The sequence below is a fragment of the Helianthus annuus genome, chromosome 10 (genome assembly GCF_002127325.2).
Source record: "Helianthus annuus cultivar XRQ/B chromosome 10, HanXRQr2.0-SUNRISE, whole genome shotgun sequence".
NCBI classification, from domain to species: domain Eukaryota; kingdom Viridiplantae; phylum Streptophyta; class Magnoliopsida; order Asterales; family Asteraceae; genus Helianthus; species Helianthus annuus.
In genome coordinates this window covers 84,041,195-84,064,773 of record NC_035442.2, presented here as the reverse complement: position 1 = coordinate 84,064,773, position 23,579 = coordinate 84,041,195, and the positions used below count along the sequence as shown (strand labels likewise).

The following is a 23,579-nucleotide window of genomic DNA, read 5'->3' as shown; positions in this document are numbered from 1 at the left end:
TGAGGGTGCCAATCCTAATAGCGCTATCAACTAAATACCTCGTTGCCTTCTCAGCAACACGGTAGATGTATGGGGTCTTATATGATAGATACTGAGTTTAATAACCAACATCCCAGTTTAATAGTTTACCCAGCATTCCTTCCCGGAACGTTTACCAGATGTCCCAAACCACCGGGACGCATGCTTAGAAAAGAGCAGTGAACTCACCTTGGTTTGCTCGGTATGATAATTTACTTGTTTTCACTTAGTCAATCAAAGCCTAGTATAATTATCGTGACTCGTTAGTTTCATATACACTGAGTTCCATAGTAACATATTGCACGCATCACACAATGTTGCATAGTTCATTACACATAGTAAGAGTATAAACAGATCACATTCACATGACTAAAGTTCAACCAAATCATTTAACTGTTCAATATTTACGGCCCAATGAGCGTGAATCCGAATCGCACAATTCGTTCACAGTCCAAACAAGTCTGGGCCCAAATAACTTGTGCGGCCCATCTGGCTTGTGCGACTGGACCTTATTTGCGTGACTGGTCCAGCTTGTGCGACTGGGCCAGCTTGTGCGACTGTAACCAGGCCAGTGTTCCAGATGGGACTCAAGCCCATCCGATAGCACAATTGGGCTTCCTTGTGCGATTCACACACAAGCCCATTAGGACTTGTGCGACTGACATGGCTCGTGCAATCTCCTATGTTTTGTGCGATTGGGATCCTTTGTACGATCTAATACCACTTGTGCGACTGATCTTATGTGATTGGATCTAGTCAACTGTTTCCCTTAAATTTAGTAAACATAATTTCACAACTGCCCCAACCCAATCATGAATCAAAGTCAGTTACACTTCTAGATTCACAATATTAAAACAATCATTCAAAAACCCTATTCATTGCCGTTTATCAACTACGAGACCAATCAACATGTTACTTTAATTTACCTAAGCCTGATCATGAACAACATTATCAACAGTTTATGCCCCCCATTCTCGATCGATTCGGGCCTATGCACAATTATCTCGGTGAACCCTACATTACCTATTTTCATTATCATCCACACATTCATAACATTCAGCGGTTTGTTATAGTGATAGTTCCATCAAAAGGTCTATTATCATGTAACCTAAATATCAACATCACTTGATTACACAATCAATAGAATTCTAACAAACCCTAGATCCATACAAGATTCATATCCATGAACATTAATCAACACATACAAGCGATGAAGAGTGCCTAGAGTAAGAGATCAAAGTGCTTCGAATGTGATGATGATAGCTGCCGTCGAACTCAAGGGGAGGGGAGAATATTAGGGTTCGTGTGTTGTGTTATGAGGGAATTATGAAAGAAGTCACACACGTACCCCTAAGTGTATGCGTACAAAAGGCATGGGCCAGAACCCATCCGTGGCTTTCATATTGGGTCGTGGACTAGCCCACTATACAAGTTGTGCAATGAGGAGGTTGTGCGATTAAGCACACCTTGTGCGACCGGGTCTTATATACATATACATATATAAATACACACAATCAAGTAACAATCGACCCTTATCATTCTAGTAACCACATTACATGACCACATAACGTTTATACGGGATACATTAATATATCAAAGAAGTCTAAAAATGCAAGTTGTCACATCATCCCCAACTTGAAAGAAATTTCGTCCCGAAATTTGCCAAGTAATCGTAGGGGAGTGAAGTAATGAATTAAGATGATGACTGTCGATTTTCTGCGGGTGCCACATCATCCCCAACTTGAAAGGGAATTTCGTCCCGAAATTCACTAGTTGCGTTAGGTTTAGATTTGCTAGGCTTGGTCTTGTCCTTGGGGAACATGTCACACCCCGAAAAATCAGAGCTGGCGTGACTTGACCAGTATCTTCATTGCACAGCGGAAGCAATAAGCTAAGACTTCTAAACAATGAACGCCTGCTAAGTACTCGAATTCCCATGGGTTCTCCTATTCCAACCGTTCCATAGTTTTGAAAATGCAACCTGAGAAAGAACATGCGAAAAAGTCAACATACAGTTGAGCGAGCTCATAGTTTGTTTTGAAAAGATAACCGGTTTTAAAGTTGTTAAGAAAATATAGTAAAATTATTTTCTTGGCATGATATATGAAAAACTGTGAGTCTAGCCCACAATAGTCTTTGTGCATTGCACGAGAGAGAGAGTGGGCCGAGCCCAAACGAACCTTTGTAAGCAGGATCAGCGCGTCCTCTCACTTAGGTATAATTTGAAAAACGTTACCAAAGTTTGTAAATCCATGTATTTGTGAGTTTACATCAAATGAATCTTAAAAACATTTGAAAGTTCAGTTATAAGTAGGTATGTAATGCGTCTATGAACATGTTGATTATTAATGTGTAGCTAAGACATTAATATGTGTGCCGACATAGGAAGCACTCAACCCGGTAGACGATTTAAGTGTCGATTCACTTCGACAGGGACACAAAAGCACTCTAAGTGGCCGCACAAGGACCGTGAGTGGGGCTCGCCCGTACCCGATAGATCTACCCCCTGTTCCGTGGTCCTTAAAAGGATTAATGGTGCCTAAGTTAGCGCCTATTCGCACGTGATCCAAGAGTTCATTCCATAGCTTAATCATACCCTAGTTAATATGTATTTCAAAAGAAAAAGGGGGGCATAAACCCATTGGGTTGTCTCGTTGTTCGTACGCAGAACAACCCAGTCCCGTTGTAGTAACTAGGACATTCCTGTCACTAGTCATGAAAATCATGCACGTTTGTGAAAATACGCGTTTGTTTTTTTAAAACCGGTATGTTTAGTATAAACCTTTCGTAAATCGTTCGAGTTCGTTGAAATGCATTTGCAATATGGTTTATAAATATGTGTTTTCGTTCATCGAAATAGTGTTTTCTTTTGCAAAAACTTGCATGTCTTTCCACCCCCGAAAACATTTATATAAATGTAAAACAGTAAAAAGTGGGGGTTATGAACTCACCTGATGTGCAAACAAATGTGGCAAAGCAAATAGCAAATAGCAAAGTCCGTGTCTACATGAAATGATCTACTCGTGCCCTAAAGCATAAAGGACATCTTAAGATCTATACAATGTTACAAGCATGCAAGTTGGTTATGTGCCAAGTTCACCCAACTAACTAGACTTGTTGTGAATCATTAAAGAAATAATATGAACGTTTGAATCATCGCGAACCATTGGTGATATGTTTGCGTTTCTTGAAAGTATATTTGTATTTTGAATAAAAATGTATTACTATATACAGTGCACTAAATTATGACCCGTGTGGCCGTGTTAGTAACCAACTTTAATAGTCGTGGTCGGGTGTATAAAACTATGACTCGTTATGACCCGAGAACCAACACAATAGCTTTCCAAATAAATATAATAAATATTTATTTTTTTAAGAAACAAATAATCTCATATGGACAATCATGTTTTACCACTAAATGACCCTATACAAATCCACCCGAGGAATAAATATACACTTTTGTCCAATTTTTATTTAAGTTAAAAGTTTTATGTAGAAAAGTATATATACTTATATTCTTACATAACAATTTCCATTGAATTTTATATTTGCGTAGTAATTGAAATGACCTTGATACGTGTGTAAAAATATACGTCTTCATATTTTACATGTACATTTCCTCTTAATAAATTTATACAAAATATTACTCCCGTATTTGCAAAAATAGCCTTGATAGTATTTTTTTCAAAACTACCATCAAAATTAAGTTTATACAAATATATCCATATTATACAAGTTTTTATGCTAGGGTTTCATACGACCAACATATAGTTTAACCATAAAACACCTAAGTTGGGTGAACGTATACATGATAATTTAGTGAAAACATAAGTTTGTTTGTAGAGGGTTTTACTTACGAAAACAAACAAGGCATGAACGGTTTGAAGCTTGACCTTGAATCTTGAAATTCAATTTGTGGCTTGTGTGTGTGCTCTTGTTTTTGGTTTTGGAGAGTGGAAAATAGAATGAAATGGTCTTGTGTTTAAATGATAAGGATGAAGCACAATTAATAGGGTATGGTCGATGGGTATGGGTCCAGGAGGAGTTGGTTTGACAAAATCCACCAAATATATCAAGGAATGTATAATAAAAATTAATGTGTATGGCATGAATATATGTAATGATGATGATGTGATCGGATGGTCATGAGATAAAGAAAATATGGTATAGGATGTCATGAGTATTGATATTACCATGCTTTGGATATAAAAGTCCAACTTTGGCAAGTATGTCACTCAGCCATCAAGGAAAATCATAAAAAGGTTTATCTCAAAAAAAAAAAAAAAGAAGAAGAAGTAATATGCTCTAACCAACTTGGCAAAATTAGAATTCAGCTAGAAAAATGTTTTTGGATGGTTTCATGTACGAACGCATGTTTAACGTCAGTTCGATTTCGGTTTCGACAAAAACAAGCGTTTTCGAGGATATACAAATTTGGCGTGGAACTCTTTTTTTTTTTTTTTGTGAAGTTCTATATAAAAAAATAAACATATGATTTTGATATATATACATGTCAAAGTATGTATATTTTATACGTTTAAATAACCATATGTGCGTGATCGTGATCTAGAAATCTTTGAAAATACGAGGGTGCGTATAAAAAAATAAAGAATACGAAAGATCATGGAATATTAATGCATAAAAGAAAATAAACTTGTGCATATAATCTCATAAAATTATTTATGAACGTGTCCGATGTATAAAATATATTTACCTATTATTCGTGCCGCGCTAACCGCATATTGTAAATATAATTTACAACTTGCGCAATGAAAATACCTAATACTACCCTTTTTAAGATCAAAAATATGTAAAAGAGCATCGGGAGGCGATGTTTGACGCGTATTTTTGTCGGTTGCGTTAAAAACGCATAAACTGTGTCGTTCGTCGTTTGGTGTCCGTTTTGCGATCCGTTTTCAAATACGGATAATAAATTTTGAAAATGAAGTTAAATATATCATAATATATTAATATTGGGTCGTAACTCGAGTCCGGTGCTTTTGTTTCGTTGCCGGTGCGTTCCTTCGGTCGCGTTTTTCGTTCACGTTTGCGTTTTGTAACATTCGAAAGCGTGATGTTTTCACAAAACCACATTCATAAGTTTAAATTATACGTATAAAATTTGTATTTGTCTGCATGGCCAGTCTTTTGTACGACATCAGTTCGTTATCGTTTAACGTTACTCAGTTTTCCCGAAAATCCTCATATGCGCATTGTAACATCTGATTAGCGTTCCTAGGCATTCCAATAGCCTAATTAAGCTAATTCGTGTCTTAAACATTATTTGTTATCACCTAAACGTTTGTTAATCGCGAAATTAGAAGGCCGTTAATTACAGGTTGTCACATTCTCCCCCTGTTGCAGAAATTTCGTCCTCGAAATTTAGACTATGTTATCTTCTCAGAGTTGTGCCGTTCGCAGGTAAGTCCGAACAATGCCAAAGTGAATAACCGCGTAATCAAAGCAAGACTTATTCAGATTACGTAAATGTGAGGACAAGCGTAGTGATAATATCACCAATGCGACCAAGTTTACGGGGTTCAACAAAAGAGGAAATTCAACCAGTGGAATTCCAAATGAACGTTCACTAACTGCAAATCAATTTTTGAAACAATAGAATTTACTACCAATGGAATCTAGCGTTGGTTGTTGTATAAGTGAAGCTCGAATTCAACAAACTCAAATAAGTAGAATCATAAAAAATGATTGTCAACTATCGAACCAATAAATGAATAAGATAAAATCAAGGTGTTGACATTGTTGAGTTGCAAGGATACACCGAAACGAAATACAACCGAACCTGGTGTATCATCGTCTTAATACATAATTGCATTAAGACTATTTAAACGATGCGTCAAACGAAAAAGTATATGTTGTTTTGCATGAAACAAATGATCGTGATTAGCACAAGCTACGAGTTTATACCGACACCTCAAGGTGTCGTAGCGAATGAAATAATTCAATAATATCGGTGATCGAACAAGTATCACCTGTGTTTTACATGAAACGCTCGATCATGATTAGCCCAAGCTACAAATTTATACTGACACCACAAGGTGTCGTAGTGATTGAAATAATTCAATAATAGCAGTGACCAAACAAATATCACCGTGTTTGAAATCAAATGAAGGTTCAACGAATATATCTGAATGTTTGTTTCAAACAAATCTCATAGGATTTTCGATTGAAAATGAAACAAATAAATAACGTTTTTCGATCGAAAATGAAAGAGCAATAAATATCACAAAATGTTTGATCGATGCTGAAAGAACCGTTAAGAGGCACACCGAAATATGACATGAACTTGTGTACCATTGTCTTAACACACAATTGTATTAAGACTGATTTCATACGATAAATCAACAAGGCGGATTTAATATAATTAAACAAATAAATAAATAATTAAATCCGTACATGATGTGAGCAACGAGATTAGCGCAAGCTTCAAACTTGTGAAATACGCCACCACAAGGTGATCGTGATCAAAGAAACGATTCAATGAAGTCGAAGACCAAGAAGCCTGTTATGGTTCAAAGCAAATGAGGTGCTTGTTGGGATTATTTCGAATATGATGGCCTCAATCCATCATATGGAATCTTGAATCGAATATATATTACGAGCAAGTTCAAACAATTGAACTTGGTTTAAGCACCATCCAACAATGGAAGCATGTATCAACAAGAAAATTTTGACATGGTTACAAAAAAAAAAAAAAAAAAAAACATGTATGTAGCTTGAAAGGAAATGAGTTTTAACGAGTTCGTTGACCCGATATCAAAGAGTCAACGTTTTGCAATAATACGGTCATCCAAATCACAATGTAAAATTCGACATAGCGAAACATTATTGAACGTTGATAAAGCAACAATTTCGAGCGAAGCCACATGCGTAACGAACAACGCATGTGTAACATATGAATTTGTCAAGAATGAAGCAATTAAGTGTTCGTTATCATGAAATAAAATTTTCGTGATGCAATGGCTATTAGGGGGAGTAGAAATGCAAAAATCTACTCACTATATGCAAGAAGTTGAAATTTCAACAAAAGAAATTTAAGGACTTTACCTGGACTTCGTGTGATAGTCGTTTGTTAGTTGACATTTCCATGGAATGTCGAACATAGTGCAGTCGCCATTAATAAAGTAGGGGGAATGCGAAGACGTGTAACTTCCTTTGCAGCGCCAACAATTGTGAGTCTCCTTAGAGTAAGTATAGATTGTTGTGAAATCCCAGTTAAACGTACCTCAGCGTGATTCGTGTCAATTGCAGGGTCACTTGGCAATTTGCCGCATTTCGATCCGTAGTTCTGCCGCTGACGGGATTAGCATCGTTGTTGTCATGCCCAATCATGTTTTCCAAAGGCCTTGCCTTGAAAGTCGTGTGTGATGTACTTCGACGTCTGCTGACGTATAGTTTAAGTTTCACGTATAGTTGTGCAATAGCGTGTCATTCCACGTAGATTACCTACTTGGGTAATTAAGATAGCATAGACGATATAATATAAGGGCATTTGCGTGAGTTAATAATCACCGTTCCTACGTGAGGACCTTTAATGAATTTCGTCATAAGTTTTCCAAAGGTCCTAAATGTGTGTTACCACAACTCTCAAAGTCTTACTTTATGTGTGTAATTGTTTCGTGTACTGTGTATCGACACAACATTTGTATATGTATAAAACCAAAACAGTTGACTCATTGTTTTGGCAACGGTTGGAACCCATATTCGAGTCCTAGGCGTTCTGTGTGTATTCAAGTCTTAATAATCTAAGTCACCAAAGGAAAGTGAGGTTAAAGCCTAGGTACCTCTACAGAAACCTAATTTGCTGAAACCTATAGCTCTGATACCAATCTGTCACACCCCGAAAAATCAGAGCTGGCGTGACTGGACCGGTATCTTCATTGCACAGCGGAAGCAATAAGCTAAGACTTCTAAACAATGAATGCCTGCTAAGTACTCGAATTCCCATGGGTTCTCCTATTCCAACCGTTCCATAGTTTTGAAAATGCAACCTGAGAAAGAACATGCGAAAAAGTCAAGATAAAGTTGAGCGAGCTCATAGTTTGTTTTGAAAAGATAACCGGTTTTAAAGTTGTTAAGAAAATATAGTAAAATTATTTTCTTGGCATGATATATGAAAAACTGTGAGTCTAGCCCACAATAGTCTTTGTGCATTGCACGAGAGAGAGAGTGGGCCGAGCCCAAACGAACCTTTGTAAGCAGGATCAGCGCGTCCTCTCACTTAGGTATAATTTGAAAAACGTTACCAAAGTTTGTAAATCCATGTATTTGTGAGTTTACATCAAATGAATCTTAAAAACATTTGAAAGTTCAGTTATAAGTAGGTATGTAATGCGTCTATGAACATGTTGATCATTAATGTGTAGCTAAGACATTAATATGTGTGCCGACATAGGAAGCACTCAACCCGGTAGACGATTTAAGTGTCGATTCACTTCGACAGGGACACAAAAGCACTCTAACTGGCCGCACAAGGACCGTGAGTGGGGCTCGCCCGTACCCGATAGATCTACCCCCTGTTCCGTGGTCCTTAAAAGGATTAATGGTGCCTAAGTTAGCGCCTATTCGCACGTGATCCAAGAGTTCATTCCATAGCTTAATCATACCCTAGTTAATATGTATTTCAAAAGAAAAAGGGGGGCATAAACCCATTGGGTTGTCTCGTTGTTCGTACGCAGAACAACCCAGTCCCGTTGTAGTAACTAGGACATTCCTGTCACTAGTCATGAAAATCATGCACGTTTGTGAAAATACGCGTTTGTTTTTTTTAAAACCGGTATGTTTAGTATAAACCTTTCGTAAATCGTTCGAGTTCGTTGAAATTCATTTGCAATATGGTTTATAAATATGTGTTTTCGTTCATCGAAATAGTGTTTTCTTTTGCAAAAACTTGCATGTCTTTCCACCCCCGAAAACATTTATATAAATGTAAAACAGTAAAAAGTGGGGGTTATGAACTCACCTGATGTGCAAACAAATGTGGCAAAGCAAATAGCAAATAGCAAAGTCCGTGTCTACATGAAATGATCTACTCGTGCCCTAAAGCATAAAGGACATCTTAAGATCTATACAATGTTACAAGCATGCAAGTTGGTTATGTGCCAAGTTCACCCAACTAACTAGACTTGTTGTGAATCATTAAAGAAATAATATGAACGTTTGAATCATCGCGAACCATTGGTGATATGTTTGCGTTTCTTGAAAGTATATTTGTATTTTGAATAAAAATGTATTACTATATACAGTGCACTAAATTATGACCCGTGTGGCCGTGTTAGTAACCAACTTTAATAGTCGTGGTCGGGTGTATAAAACTATGACTCGTTATGACCCGAGAACCAACACAATAGCTTTCCAAATAAATATAATAAATATTTATTTTTTTTAAGAAACAAATAATCTCATATGGACAATCATGTTTTACCACTAAATGACCCTATACAAATCCACCCGAGGAATAAATATACACTTTTGTCCAATTTTTATTTAAGTTAAAAGTTTTATGTAGAAAAGTATATATACTTATATTCTTACATAACAATTTCCATTGAATTTTATATTTGCGTAGTAATTGAAATGACCTTGATACGTGTGTAAAAATATACGTCTTCATATTTTACATGTACATTTCCTCTTAATAAATTTATACAAAATATTACTCCCGTATTTGCAAAAATAGCCTTGATAGTATTTTTTTCAAAACTACCATCAAAATTAAGTTTATACAAATATATCCATATTATACAAGTTTTTATGCTAGGGTTTCATACGACCAAAATATAGTTTAACCATAAAACACCTAAGTTGGGTGAACGTATACATGATAATTTAGTGAAAACATAAGTTTGTTTGTAGAGGGTTTTACTTACAAAAACAAACAAGGCATGAACGGTTTGAAGCTTGACCTTGAATCTTGAAATTCAATTTGTGGCTTGTGTGTGTGCTCTTGTTTTTGGTTTTGGAGAGTGGAAAATAGAATGAAATGGTCTTGTGTTTAAATGATAAGGATGAAGCACAATTAATAGGGTATGGTCGATGGGTATGGGTCCAGGAGGAGTTGGTTTGACAAAATCCACCAAATATATCAAGGAATGTATAATAAAAATTAATGTGTATGGCATGAATATATGTAATGATGATGATGTGATCGGATGGTCATGAGATAAAGAAAATATGGTATAGGATGTCATGAGTATTGATATTACCATGCTTTGGATATAAAAGTCCAACTTTGGCAAGTATGTCACTCAGCCATCAAGGAAAATCATAAAAATGTTTATCTCAAAAAAAAAAAAAAAAAAAGAAGAAGAAGTAATATGCTCTAACCAACTTGGCAAAATTAGAATTCAGCTAGAAAAATGTTTTTGGATGGTTTCATGTACGAACGCATGTTTAACGTCAGTTCGATTTCGGTTTCGACAAAAACAAGCGTTTTCGAGGATATACAAATTTGGCGTGGAACTCTTTTTTTTTTTTTTTTGTGAAGTTCTATATAAAAAAATAAACATATGATTTTGATATATATACATGTCAAAGTATGTATATTTTATACGTTTAAATAACCATATGTGCGTGATCGTGATCTAGAAATCTTTGAAAATACGAGGGTGCGTATAAAAAAATAAAGAATACGAAAGATCATGGAATATTAATGCATAAAAGAAAATAAACTTGTGCATATAATCTCATAAAATTATTTATGAACGTGTCCGATGTATAAAATATATTTACCTATTATTCGTGCCGCGCTAACCGCATATTGTAAATATAATTTACAACTTGCGCAATGAAAATACCTAATACTACCCTTTTTAAGATCAAAAATATGTAAAAGAGCATCGGGAGGCGATGTTTGACGCGTATTTTTGTCGGTTGCGTTAAAAACGCATAAACTGTGTCGTTCGTCGTTTCGTGTCCGTTTTGCGATCCGTTTTCAAATACGGATAATAAATTTTGAAAACGAAGTTAAATATATCATAATATATTAATATTGGGTCGTAACTCGAGTCCGGTGCTTTTGTTTCGTTGCCGGTGCGTTCCTTCGGTCGCGTTTTTCGTTCACGTTTGCGTTTTGTAACATTCGAAAGCGTGATGTTTTCACAAAACCACATTCATAAGTTTAAATTATACGTATAAAATTTGTATTTGTCTGCATGGCCAGTCTTTTGTACGACATCAGTTCGTTATCGTTTAACGTTACGCAGTTTTCCCGAAAATCCTCATATGCGCATTGTAACATCTGATTAGCGTTCCTAGGCATTCCAATAGCCTAATTAAGCTAATTCGTGTCTTAACATTATTTGTTATCACCTAAACGTTTGTTAATCGCGAAATTAGAAGGCCGTTAATTACAGGTTGTCACAGAACAAATGTGGATACTTAAGCTTCATCTGATCTTCGCGTTCCCACGTGAACTCTGGTCCACGTCGTGAGTTCCAACGAACTCTTACAATTGGAATACGACTATACTTGCAAACCTTAACCTCCCGATCCATAATCTCAATTGGTTCTTCGACAAACTGCAACTTGTCGTTTATCTTCAGCTCTCGAAATGGTACGACCAGGGTTTCATCAGCCAAACACTTCTTTAACTGCGACACATGGAACACATTATGGACGTTGCCCAACTCAGCAGGTAACTCTAACCGGTAGGCCACCTTACCAATTCGCTCCAGAATTTTGAATGGCCCAACATAACGAGGGTTTAACTTGCCACGTTTTCCAAAACGCACCACACCCTTCCAGGGGGATACTTTCAACATAACGCGATCATTAAGTTCGAATTCCAAAGGTTTCCTACGCTTGTCAGCGTAGCTTTTCTGGCGGTCGCGCGCTGCGGCCATACGGTTTCTGATCTGAACAATCGTTTCGGAAGTTTCAAGTACCAGCTCAGGGCCTTTGATCTGACTGTCACCCACTTCAGCCCAACAGAGAGGAGAACAACATTTTCGCTCGTACAATGCTTCGAACGGAGCTGCCTGAATACTAGTGTGGTAGCTGTTGTTGTAGGAGAACTCTATCAACGGCAAGTGTTTCTCCCATCCTTTCCCAAAATCAATCACACATGCCCGCAGCATATCTTCAAGTGTCTGAATGGTGCGCTCGCTCTGACCATCCGTCTGTGGGTGATAAGCAGTACTCATATCGAGTTGTGAACCGAACGATTTGTGCATTGACTGCCATAATTCAGAAGTAAAACGCGGATCTCGATCTGAAATGATAGAAGTTGGCACCCCGTGCCTAGAAACCACCTCCTTAAGATAGACTGCTGCCAACTGAGAAAACTTATCCGTTTCCTTGATTGCCAGAAAATGCGCTGACTTTGTGAGACGATCAACAATCACCCAAATAGTATCGTTTCCAGCCTGAGTCCTCGGTAACCCTGTAACGAAATCCATGGCGATCTGCTCCCACTTCCACGTGGGTATCTCTGGCTGCTGAGGTAGACCCGAGGGCTTCTGATGCTCCGCTTTGACTTTAGCACAAGTCAAACATTTGCTAACGTAAGTGGCTATGTGAGCTTTCATGCTAGGCCACCAATACGTAGTCTTCAAGTCGTGGTACATCTTATCCGAACCAGGATGTACTGAGTAGCGTGACTTATGTGCCTCCTCCATTACAAGTTCTCGTAGGTTGCCATAGAGTGGGACCCAGATGCGTCCGGTTACGTAGTAGGCGCCGTCTCCCTTTTGTTCTAGCCGTTGTCTTGAGCCGCGTAAGGCTTCAGCTCTGACGTTTTCTGGTTTCAACGCTTCTACCTGAGCATCTCGTATCTGAGAAGGAAGACTAGATTGAATGGTGAGTTGTAATGCCCGCATACGCTTAGGTGTAGTATCCTTTCGACTGAGGGCGTCAGCCACGACATTCGCTTTTCCCGGATGGTACTTGATGGCACATTCGTAATCATTCAGTAGCTCAACCCATTGACGTTGTCGCATATTCAATTCCTTCTGGTCGAAGATATGTTGAAGGCTTCTGTGATCGGTGTAGATGGTGCATTTGGTACCGTACAGATAATGCCTCCAAATCTTCAACGCAAATATCACAGCTCCTAACTCCAAGTCGTGAGTCGTATAGTTCTTCTCGTGTACCTTCAACTGTCGAGAAGCATAGGCTATCACCTTCTCGCGTTGCATCAACACGCAACCGAGACCCTGGATCGATGCATCACAATAAACCACAAAATCTTCGGTACCCTCTGGTAAAGACAAGATCGGTGCGCTGCATAATTTCTGTTTCAAAAGCTGTAAAGCGTCCTCCTGTTTCGTTCCCCAAGAATAAGCAACGTTCTTCTGTGTCAAGGAGGTAAGAGGTTGAGCGATCTTCGAGAAATCCTGAATAAATCGACGATAGTACCCTGCAAGACCCAGGAATTGTCGCACCTCCGAAGGATTCTTTGGTGCTGCCCAATTCCTAATAGCATCGATCTTGGCAGGATCCACATGTATTCCCAACTCGTTGACAATATGCCCAAGAAAGTGTACTTCTCGAATCCAGAAATCACACTTAGAAAACTTCGCGTAAAGCTGCTCCTTCCTCAAGAGCTCCAGGATAAGACGCAGATGTCGCTCGTGATCTTCCTTGCTCTTCGAGTAGATTAAAATGTCATCTATGAACACTATAACGAAATCGTCGAGGTACGGCTTGCATACACGGTTCATGAGATCCATGAAGACCGCTGGTGCATTCGTCATTCCAAACGGCATAACTAAAAACTCATAGTGCCTATAGCGCGTTCGAAACGCCGTTTTCGGAACATCCTCCTCTCGGACTCTCACCTGATGATAGCCCGATCTTAAGTTGATCTTTGAATAAAAACTTGACCCTTGCAACTGGTCAAACAAGTCGTCGATACGTGGCAATGGATAACGGTTCTTGATGGTCACCTTGTTGAGTTCTCGATAATCAATGCACATGCGAAAGGACCCATCTTTCTTCTTTACAAACAAAACTGGGGCTCCCCAAGGCGAAGAACTGGGTCAAATAAAGCCTCTGTCTAACAACTCTTGCAGCTGGTTAGACAGTTCTTGCAATTCACCAGGTGCTAAACGGTAAGCAGCACGAGCAATTGGAGCTACTCCTGGTGCAAGTTCGATCTGAAATTCTACTTGGCGATGAGGGGGTAAACCAGGAAGCTCCTCAGGGAATACATCGGCGAATTCACGTACCACTGGCAGATCCTCGATCTTTCTTTCCCCTGACGGAGTATCCGTAACAAGTGCCAAAATAGAAGGATACCCCTTTCATAGACATTTCTGTGCTTGCATAGCTGAAATAATACCAACCATCGCACCACTACGATGCCCCTGAACCATCAATGGCTCTCCTTCAGGTGTAGGGATACGCACGATCTTTTCCTTACACAGAATCTCAGCTTGGTGTTTAGATAGCCAATCCATACCAACCACTATATCGAAACTACCGAGGGTAACAGGAAGGAGATCAATGTCAAACACTTGACCCACGAGATCTAGTTTACACCCAAAAAGGACATGCGAAGCCTCTATCATTTTACCATAAGCTAATTCCACTACTTGCTTAATTTCTAAAGGTGTGGCAGTTAACCCTTGTCGCTCACAAAACTCTAGGGACATATAACTCCAATCGGCACCGGAATCAAATAACACAGAAGCAATAAGATTGTTCACAGAATACGTACCAGTTACGACATTGCCGTCGTTCCTAGCATCCCCAGCCCCGATCGTGAATACTCTTCCACGAGCACCATTGCCCCCATTGTTTCCATTGTTGTTGTTGTTTCCGGCATTGTTGTTGTTATTCTGGCGGTTGTTGTCGTTGGCGTTCTGGTTCAACTGAGGGCAATCCCGCTTAAAGTGGCCCTCATCCCCACACTGATAGCACCCTTTCTTGAAACCCTGATTCTGCTGAGGTTGCTGCCTTTGTTGTCGCTGATACTGCTGATTTTGCTGCTGCTGATGTTTTGGCTGTGGGGCTCTACAGTCCTTGGCCTCATGGCCCACTTTCTCGCATCTACGGCAGGCCCGGACGCACTGCCCGTAATGATGATAACCACACTTGCTGCATTGTGGCTTCTTCCCAACATAAGAACCCTGATTCTGATTACTGCCTTGGCCTTGATTGACTGAAGACGACTGACTGAAACTGCGGTTGTTGTTGTTGTTGTCTGGCCTTTTCTGAGATTGTACTGAGTTGGACGCCTTGTCCACATCGTTCCACTTACGCTTGCTGTCAGTGGCGGGGGTAGTGGCAGTAGTAGCAGTAGTAGAAATACGTGGTGGCAGTGAATTACTCTCCACTTCTTGATCAACGATCTTGTGAGTCAAACGAACAATTTGCGTCAAGTTGTTGAGATTTTCTGCAGTAACCAAACCCTTCACTCGTGGGGGTAATCCCTTGATAAACAACTCAATTCTTCGAGACATTGGTCGGGACAAATTCAGGCACATGTCCGCCAACTCATACGACCGCTTCACATATGCTTCGACCTCAGATCCCACCAATTTCAGGTCATAATACTCGTTTTCCAAGTCGTCCCAAGTGGTGGCGTTCGCCGCCTCGATACCCAATAGCTGAACCTGGGCATTCCACCATGTCAGGGCACCATCCTCGAGTGTGCCCGTAGCATACTTCACCCTGTCCCCAGCAGGACAGTTACACATAGCAAATACCGACTCTGCCTTCTCAAACCATCGCAGGAGTCCTACAGCCCCTTTAGTCCCATTGAAGGTCTGTGGCTTGCAATCCATGAACATCTTGAACGTACACGCAGGCTGGTTGTTCGGATGCGCTGAATGAAAGAAAAAAAATACCACACAGAAGTAAGAGTTGTGTACACGACATGGGATTAAAAGTATTTGGTACAGTTCGTACCAGCTTGGTAGGCTGCCAAAGCCTCAGCCACACGTGTGTTTATCAGATTTGTTAACTTAGCTTGAGTCATGTTGATGTTACCACGTCCGTGTCCTCGTCCACTCATGATTCTATATATGGAAATGAACCAGTTTAGGAGTCGAAGTGAGGTGAAAGTCGAGTATCACGTTGATATCTACGAACTACCAAGTTTACACATAATAGGGCAGAACCCTTCTCACGCTCGTTAAGCCTCACTGGGACTTACATGCACCTCACGTTATTATTAAGTGTGCACCCATAATAATAAGGCAATTTGCATGCTTATCTCAACGCCTCTTAACTTGCGCTAGAAGTTTCCCCCGCATTCAAATAACAAAACAGAAGGTATCACAGGATTACAATTCACAAGAGTCGAGGAGTAGTGTCATGCTATCAAGTCATCATAGTATCTAGTATGTTGTTTCATGCAAGCTATGAGTGTGTGACTACTAAACAAGTAATGCATAAAGTAAACAGAAGACGAACCTTGCAATCTGGAGCTGAGTGTCATGATTGATTTTCGAAGGTGTTCGGTTATAGTCTGGTTTTACAAAAACGTTTTAAAACCTAGTTCACTATAACCACTGGCTCTGATACCAAACTGTCACACCCCCAAAATACCACACGCGGGAGCACCGCGGGATGTGTGACGTACCAGGATCCAAGCCACCAATCACATTGAACTACGCATAATATTTTAAGTAAAACAATCCATTTATTTCAAAATATAATTCCAAGACATGAGTTTCAAACCAAAATAAATATCTAGCGGAAGCATAATGTAAACTGTAAGTTAATTGCTTCGAAACATGAGTTCATAATCAATAAAGCAAGTATCCAAGAGTCTCGATCCATGACCACTCCAGCACTCCCAGATAGCAGGTCGATAATCAGAAATCTAACGACCTGCAAGCATGCAGACAAGTGTGTCAGACGACGCTGGTGAGTTCAAAGTTTTGTTAACGCGTTTAGTTACCAGACGTGAGTATAAAACAGTTCAATGATTTGATTTGATGATGTTATTAACTCGATTACCGTATGTGGCTACTAGATGTGTTTGCCCAAACCCTAATGCCTCTATCAAAGCATTGGTCAAGGTACTTAGTTCACGCCCGCCCTTCTCGGTACGGTGTGAGGGTGCCAATCCTAATAGCGCTATCAACTAAATACCTCGTTGCCTTCTCAGCAACACGGTAGATGTATGGGGTCTTATATGATAGATACTGAGTTTAATAACCAACATCCCAGTTTAATAGTTTACCCAGCATTCCTTCCCGGAACGTTTACCAGATGTCCCAAACCACCGGGACGCATGCTTAGAAAAGAGCAGTGAACTCACCTTGGTTTGCTCGGTATGATAATTTACTTGTTTTCACTTAGTCAATCAAAGCCTAGTATGATTATCGTGACTCGTTAGTTTCATATACACTGAGTTCCATAGTAACATATTGCACGCATCACACAATGTTGCATAGTTCATTACACATAGTAAGAGTATAAACAGATCACATTCACATGACTAAAGTTTAACCAAATCATTTAACAGTTCAATATTTACGGCCCAATGAGAGTGAATCCGAATCGCACAATTCGTTCATAGTCCAAACAAGCCTGGGCCCAAATAACTTGTGCGGCCCATCTGGCTTGTGCGTTCAGGCCTTGCTTGTGCGACTGGACCTTATTTGCGTGACTGGTCCAGCTTATGCGACTGGGCCAGCTTGTGCGACTGTAACCAGGCCCGTGTTCCATATGGGACTCAAGCCCATCTGATAGCACAATTGGGCTTCCTTGTGCGATTCACACACAAGCCCATTCGGACTTGTGCGACTGACATGGCTCGTGCAATCTCCTATGTTTTGTGCGATTGGGATCCTTTGTACGATCCAATACTACTTGTGCGACTGATCTTATGTGATTGGATCTAGTCAACTGTTTCCCTTAAATTTAGTAAACATAATTTCACAACTGCCCCAACCCAATCATGAATCTAAGTCAGTTACACTTCTAGATTCACAAGATTAAAACAATCATTCAAAAACCCTATTCATTGCCGTTTATCAACTACGAGACCAATCAACATGTTACTTTAATTTACCTAAGCATGATCATGAACAACATTATCAACAGTTTATGCCCCCCCATTCTCGATCGATTCCGGCCTACGCACAATTATCTCGGTGAACCCTACATTACCTATTTTCATTATCATCCACACATTCATATCATTCAGCGGTTTGTTATAGTGATAGTTCCATCAAAAGGTCTATTATCATGTAACCTAAATATCAACATCACTTGATTACACAATCAACAGAATTCTAACAAACCCTAGATCCATACAAGATTCATATCCATGAACATTAATCAACACATACAAGCGATGAATGAATAACCAATCAAGTAGCGTTTATATATACTAACCGAGAGATGAAGAGTGCCTAGAGTAAGAGATCAAAGTGCTTCGAATGTGATGATGATAGCTGCCGTCGAACTCAGGGGGAGGGGAGAATATTAGGGTTCGTGTGTTGTGTTATGAGGGAATTATGAAAGAAGTCACACACGTACCCCTAAGTGTATGCGTACAAAAGGCATGGGCCAGAACCCATCTGTGGCTTTCATATTGGGTCGTGGACTAGCCCACTATACAAGTTGTGCAATGAGGAGGTTGTGCGATTAAGCACACCTTGTGCGACCGGGTCTTATATACATATACATATATACATACACACAATCAAGTAACAATCAACCCTTATCATTCTAGTAACCACATTACATGTCCACATAATGTTTATACGGGATACATTAATATATCAAAGAAGTCTAAAAGTGCAAGTTGTCACAACCGCTGTGACAACTGTGATCTGTAATCATCGTATTATGTAAAACAATTTCCGTTATCAATAAAACAATATGCTTTGGTGTTATTATGTGTATTTTGGTGTTACTATATGTGCAATTGTGTTTATTAATTTTACAATTTGATTCGATACCAATTTCAAGCTTTAAATCACTTTCTGGAAGGTGATACGCGAACTGGTGCTTAAACGTAATCAGTTTAACGCAACATACACTCCGGAACTGTGACGTAAGCCAAACATACCCTAAATATCCCTTACATAACTTAGAAATAAGTTTTAAAGGATTCGGTATGGCGAAAACATGTTTATTTGAACTAAAGAACTAATTACGACAAAACTGCAAAACGAACGTTGGTGACCACCCGGATAATAATTAAATCCCACAAATATTCTATTATGATTAAAATCTTATTTTAATCAGGTTCGTGTTGAAAAATAAATTAAAACGCTTAAAACGTTATTTTTTCAAGTTTAAGCGCGTACCGTGTGTTCCTACGCGACACAGTGCTTATACTGCAAAACACAGACAACGCAGCAAACCTAGGAATATGCTAGGAATATGCCAGGAATATACCAGAAATATGCCAAGAATATGCTAGGAATATGCCAGGAATATTGCAGGAATATGCCAGGAATATGCCAGGAATATACCGGGAATATGCCAGGAATATGCCAGGAATATGCCAGGAATATGCTAGGAATATGCCAGGAATATGCCAGGAATATGCCAGGAATATGTCAGGAATATGCCAGGAATATGCCAGGAATATGCCAGGAATATGCTAGGAATATGCCAGGAATATGCTAGGAATATGCTAGGAATATGCTAGGAATATGCTTTATGGAAGGTCTATAAATACCACCATACCATAACTCCATCATTCCACACTCAACACTACACTCCATCTCCTCCCTCCTTCCCCAAATCGGCAGCCATCAACCACCACCCTACCACCATCATTCGACCTTGTTCCATCCATTCTATTATCATACAAGGGTGCAAGGAGACACACAACGAAGCTTGGTGCGTTCGGAAGTCGAAGGACCGCTCTCGTTTTCTTTTATCCACCACTTTTCTACACTCGAACTCCCCTAGCCTTGTGCTAGTAGTAAGTTCCTTAGATCTTCATCTTTTTCATGTTTTTATGTGGTTAATGATGTTTAAAGATCAAAAAGATAGAAAGCCTAATGAACATAAACAAGTCTTGAAGTGTAACTAACTAAAGATAGAGTATGGCTAAAGTAGTGTTAAAATGATGAATGAAATATGATATTGCTTGATAAATCTGATATAAATAAGTAATAATCTGCTGTAAGTATTGTTGTGATCTCTAAACATGTTAACGGAATCAATCGAACGCACTTTATGATGATAAAAGACTGAAAACAGCATGCTGATCTGCTTTTCCAGCCACCTTTAACTGCATGTAACTGCATCGTAACTTAACAAAAACTTTATTTTCTTAAGTCTATAATGTGCTATTATAAAATACGGTTCTAATGACACCGGAATCGTAATTTTTGGACCCCGTTTACTATTTTTAAAGTGTTTTTCCGTAACAGCAGCTTAAGCTGAAATTTTTCTGCTGAAATGTGCGTCCTGTTTTCAGTCATAACCTGGATTCTGTGTAGGATTAGATCATGAAACTTATACGGTAAATCGTCACTGTTGTCGCCGTGATGCTCCAACTGGAATTACGTCAATCGGACTTACGATTAATTTTTAGTGAATTATTTCGTAGACTGCAATCAGAAAGTAACAAATCTGATTGCAGTCCAGAAAATGAATTTTTATAAAATATTGGTAATGAACTAGACCCCGATATTTTTACAAAATAATATTTGGTTCGTGTAGGACGTTTTGTAAAAATTTGGGAATTTTTGGAATAAGTTAACCATTTTATTTAAATGTCCGAAAACAGTTCAGTTTCATGTATATTAAAACAGAAGTGACATAAGTAGTAATTGCATGCCAAAGTGTGGGTTTTTGATTATTAAAATCATTCTTATTTAATCTAGGGCGGATAAACAATTGAGGGATTGTGTTAACATTTAAAAACGCACCCGAAGGTGAGTACATAGTTCCCCTATTTTACTGATTTCAAATGTTTTGGGGTGATTCATATGTATCAAAACGATTTCGATGTTTTAACGATGGTTTATATTAAACTAATAACGATTTTGATAATGTGAACGAGCTTGTTGGTTGTAATTACATAACAAATGACATTCATTAATTTCGGCCAAACCGACCAGTGTTAGGTTATGGTACCATAGGATCCGACAAATCCCGTTATCAGACCGGACCCATGGTTATGTGTGGGTTAGGTGGGTAACGACCGAATCTGATGATTGTTAACTTACCCTTTGGTGGTTTGTTAATACGAGAACAAGTGGAACGATGAACGAGTCACAAAGGTTTGAATGTTGTTAACGAGACGACCAAAAGTTGTTTTCACAATTAAAACGAGAACGATTTGAACAATTGACACGATTCGAATGATTTAAACAAATGAACGATGATCTATAACAAGTACGTGTTGAACGATGTCACACAACGATGTTTACAAACTATATAAACCATACGAGTTTTATTACGAGAACGATTTCCGATTTGGTGTACAAAAATAAATGTTTTGGAGTAAGATTCATGGCATCGAGGTTTATAAATTATAACCAAACTGTTGGCTTGGTTATTCATTTTACAATACAAATATTTTACAAAAACAAGGTTTTCTAATGTCGATTAACGAAGTTATACGAGTTATTTCGACATGCAAACGAGCCATGAATCTGACACTCACGCAAAACCTATGTACTCGCCATCATTTCTTTGCTGACTTTGTTTTTACATATGTTTCAGGTGAAGTTGCTTAGTGTTGATTGCGAATAGGAAGCTTACTCACTTAGGACCGGACGAGGCCTTAGTAAATTAATAACGAAAATAGACTGTGTTTGACTTGTTTGCTTAACTTAAGACAATGTTTAATATTTAATGAAATGAAACTCTTCGTATCCATGGTTTGAAACAATAATTCTGTTACAACACTCCCCGGCGTTTCCGCCACGATTTGTCGTTTTACGTGGTCGGGGTGTGACAGAAGAGTTGGTATCAGAGCCAATGGTTATAGAGAATTAGGTTATTAGTAAAAATTTCGACCTAGACTATAACTTTCTAGGACACCAACGCAAGTTGATTTGCGTTTAGGAAAAAAAAAACGAAATCCGAATCTGCTTCAAAAATTAATCGTCCGTTCTAGGATGATTAATTACTAGGTTTTGAACCCTCCCATTTTGATTCATTTTTGGCTTAGTGCCTTTTGAGTTTTCAAAATCTCGTCAAAGTTTGGGTCTAAATAATGTGAACACGTGCAAACTGGAAGAGTGAATGCCTGTACCCTAAGTTTTCTGTCTAAGGCTAGAGTGTTCGTACAAATCCACATAATCGGACCAGTCACTCTTACCTGGGAACTCTTGGGGTGAGTGTTCACTTATAGGCGAGCATGTCTTCGCGATACATTATTTCGATTCATTACTTTGATTAGTCACTGCGTGTTGTTTGTTTGTTCGAGGTAACGAACAAATGATCGCCTTCCTTATGTTTCGTTGATATTTTCAAAACCTCTTTTGTTTTTCCTAATCGTCGACCTCACTCGTTTCTCATATTTCCTTGTTAGACGATGCCTCCTCGACGTGATGCACAACCTTTTACCGCTGAAGAAATAGCAGCCCTTGTCTTTCAGCAAATGGCTGCTGTGCTCCCAGGCGTTGTGACCCAAATCCACGAGCTGTACAACAACAATAACAATAACAATGCACAATGCAATTTCAAGAGTTTTAACTCTGCTAAGCCGCTAAAGTTTTCTGGGACACAAGGAGCGACTGCACTCCTCCAATGGTTCGAAAGTATCGAGAACACATTCAGATATGTGCAATGTCCGAATGGGCGTAAGGTTGAATTTGCATCAAGTGTGTTCGAGAAGCGTGCCCTTACTTGGTGGAACGGAGTGATGCGCGATAGGGGTGCTGAAGTAGCGTTGGCACAAACCTGGGAAGAGCTTCGAGCTCTCATGATGAGAGAGTTTTGTCCCCATCATGAAATTCGAACTTTGGAACGAGAGTTTGACGATCTAAAACAAGATGGGGGAGAACACCGTGCGTACACGGATCGATTTGAGGAGCTCAGTCTTTTGTGTCCTACTATGGTTACCCCGTTGGAGAAAGCGATAGGGAGGTATATCGATGGGTTACCCGATTCCATACAAGACATTGTGACTGATATTAATCCTCCTACTGTTCGCCAAGCGATCGAGTTAGCTGCTACCCTGACTGAGTCCAAGTCAGGAAGCGTAAACTTACCTGCAAAGGTGATATGAAGAAGTCAACTGATTCTGCTAAAGACAAGGAAAAGGGTAAGGGTAAGAAGGGTGAGTCTTCGAAAAAGTCGAGAAAGCGAATGGGTGCTCAGAACTTTGCAGTAACTGCACAAACTGCTCAGAACCCTCAGAACCCACCAGCTCAACCTCCTGCAAAGAAAGCATATGCTGGTACCGCACCCCATTGTGCTCGCTGCAACGGTCATCACGTTGCACAACAAGCTTGTAGGCAATGCACAACGTGTGGTAAGCTTGGGCATCTGGCCAACGTCTGTCGTTTTGGTCAGAATCAGACTGTTCAAAATCAAGCTCCAGTACAGGGGAATGCTGTTAGATTCCCACCGGGTTCGTGCTTCAATTGTGGAGAGTATGGTCATTTCCGCAACAACTGTCCGAGGTTGGCAAATACGAATGCAAATCCGAACGTGAATGTCAA

General features: G+C 39.3%; 1 protein-coding gene and 2 long non-coding RNA genes across 3 annotated transcripts; all 3 read right to left on the bottom strand.

Annotated features, from left to right (window-relative positions):
* Positions 1–1,673: 1,673 nt before the first annotated feature.
* LOC110882451 lies at positions 1,674–7,808 on the bottom strand. Its single transcript, XR_002560097.2, has 3 exons — positions 3,876–7,808; positions 2,970–3,046; positions 1,674–1,999 (listed from the first exon to the last, which is right to left on the bottom strand). It is a non-coding gene; the product is annotated as an uncharacterized LOC110882451 (long non-coding RNA).
* Positions 7,809–7,867: 59 nt separating this feature from the next.
* LOC110882452 lies at positions 7,868–11,399 on the bottom strand. Its single transcript, XR_002560098.2, has 3 exons — positions 9,906–11,399; positions 8,999–9,075; positions 7,868–8,027 (listed from the first exon to the last, which is right to left on the bottom strand). It is a non-coding gene; the product is annotated as an uncharacterized LOC110882452 (long non-coding RNA).
* Positions 11,400–14,015: 2,616 nt separating this feature from the next.
* On the bottom strand, positions 14,016–15,440 carry LOC110882414. The gene is made up of 3 exons (XM_022130442.1): positions 14,899–15,440; positions 14,322–14,748; positions 14,016–14,276 (listed from the first exon to the last, which is right to left on the bottom strand). The coding sequence occupies exons 1-3, from the start codon at positions 15,438–15,440 to the stop codon at positions 14,016–14,018; spliced, it is 1,230 nt and encodes a 409-aa protein (XP_021986134.1).
* Positions 15,441–23,579: the final 8,139 nt, after the last annotated feature.

Coding starts and splice junctions, on each gene's coding strand:
- LOC110882414 (XM_022130442.1), bottom strand. CDS start 15,440: ATGTCTCGAAGAATTGAGTTGTTTATCAAGGGATTACCCCCACGAGTG. Junction 14,749..14,898: donor AATCAGGGTTTCAAGAAAGG/GTGCTATCAGTG, acceptor TGCTCGTGGAAG/AGTATTCACGATCGGGGCTG. Junction 14,277..14,321: donor GGCATCGTAGTGGTGCGATG/GTTGGTATTATT, acceptor TGTCTATGAAAG/GGGTATCCTTCTATTTTGGC.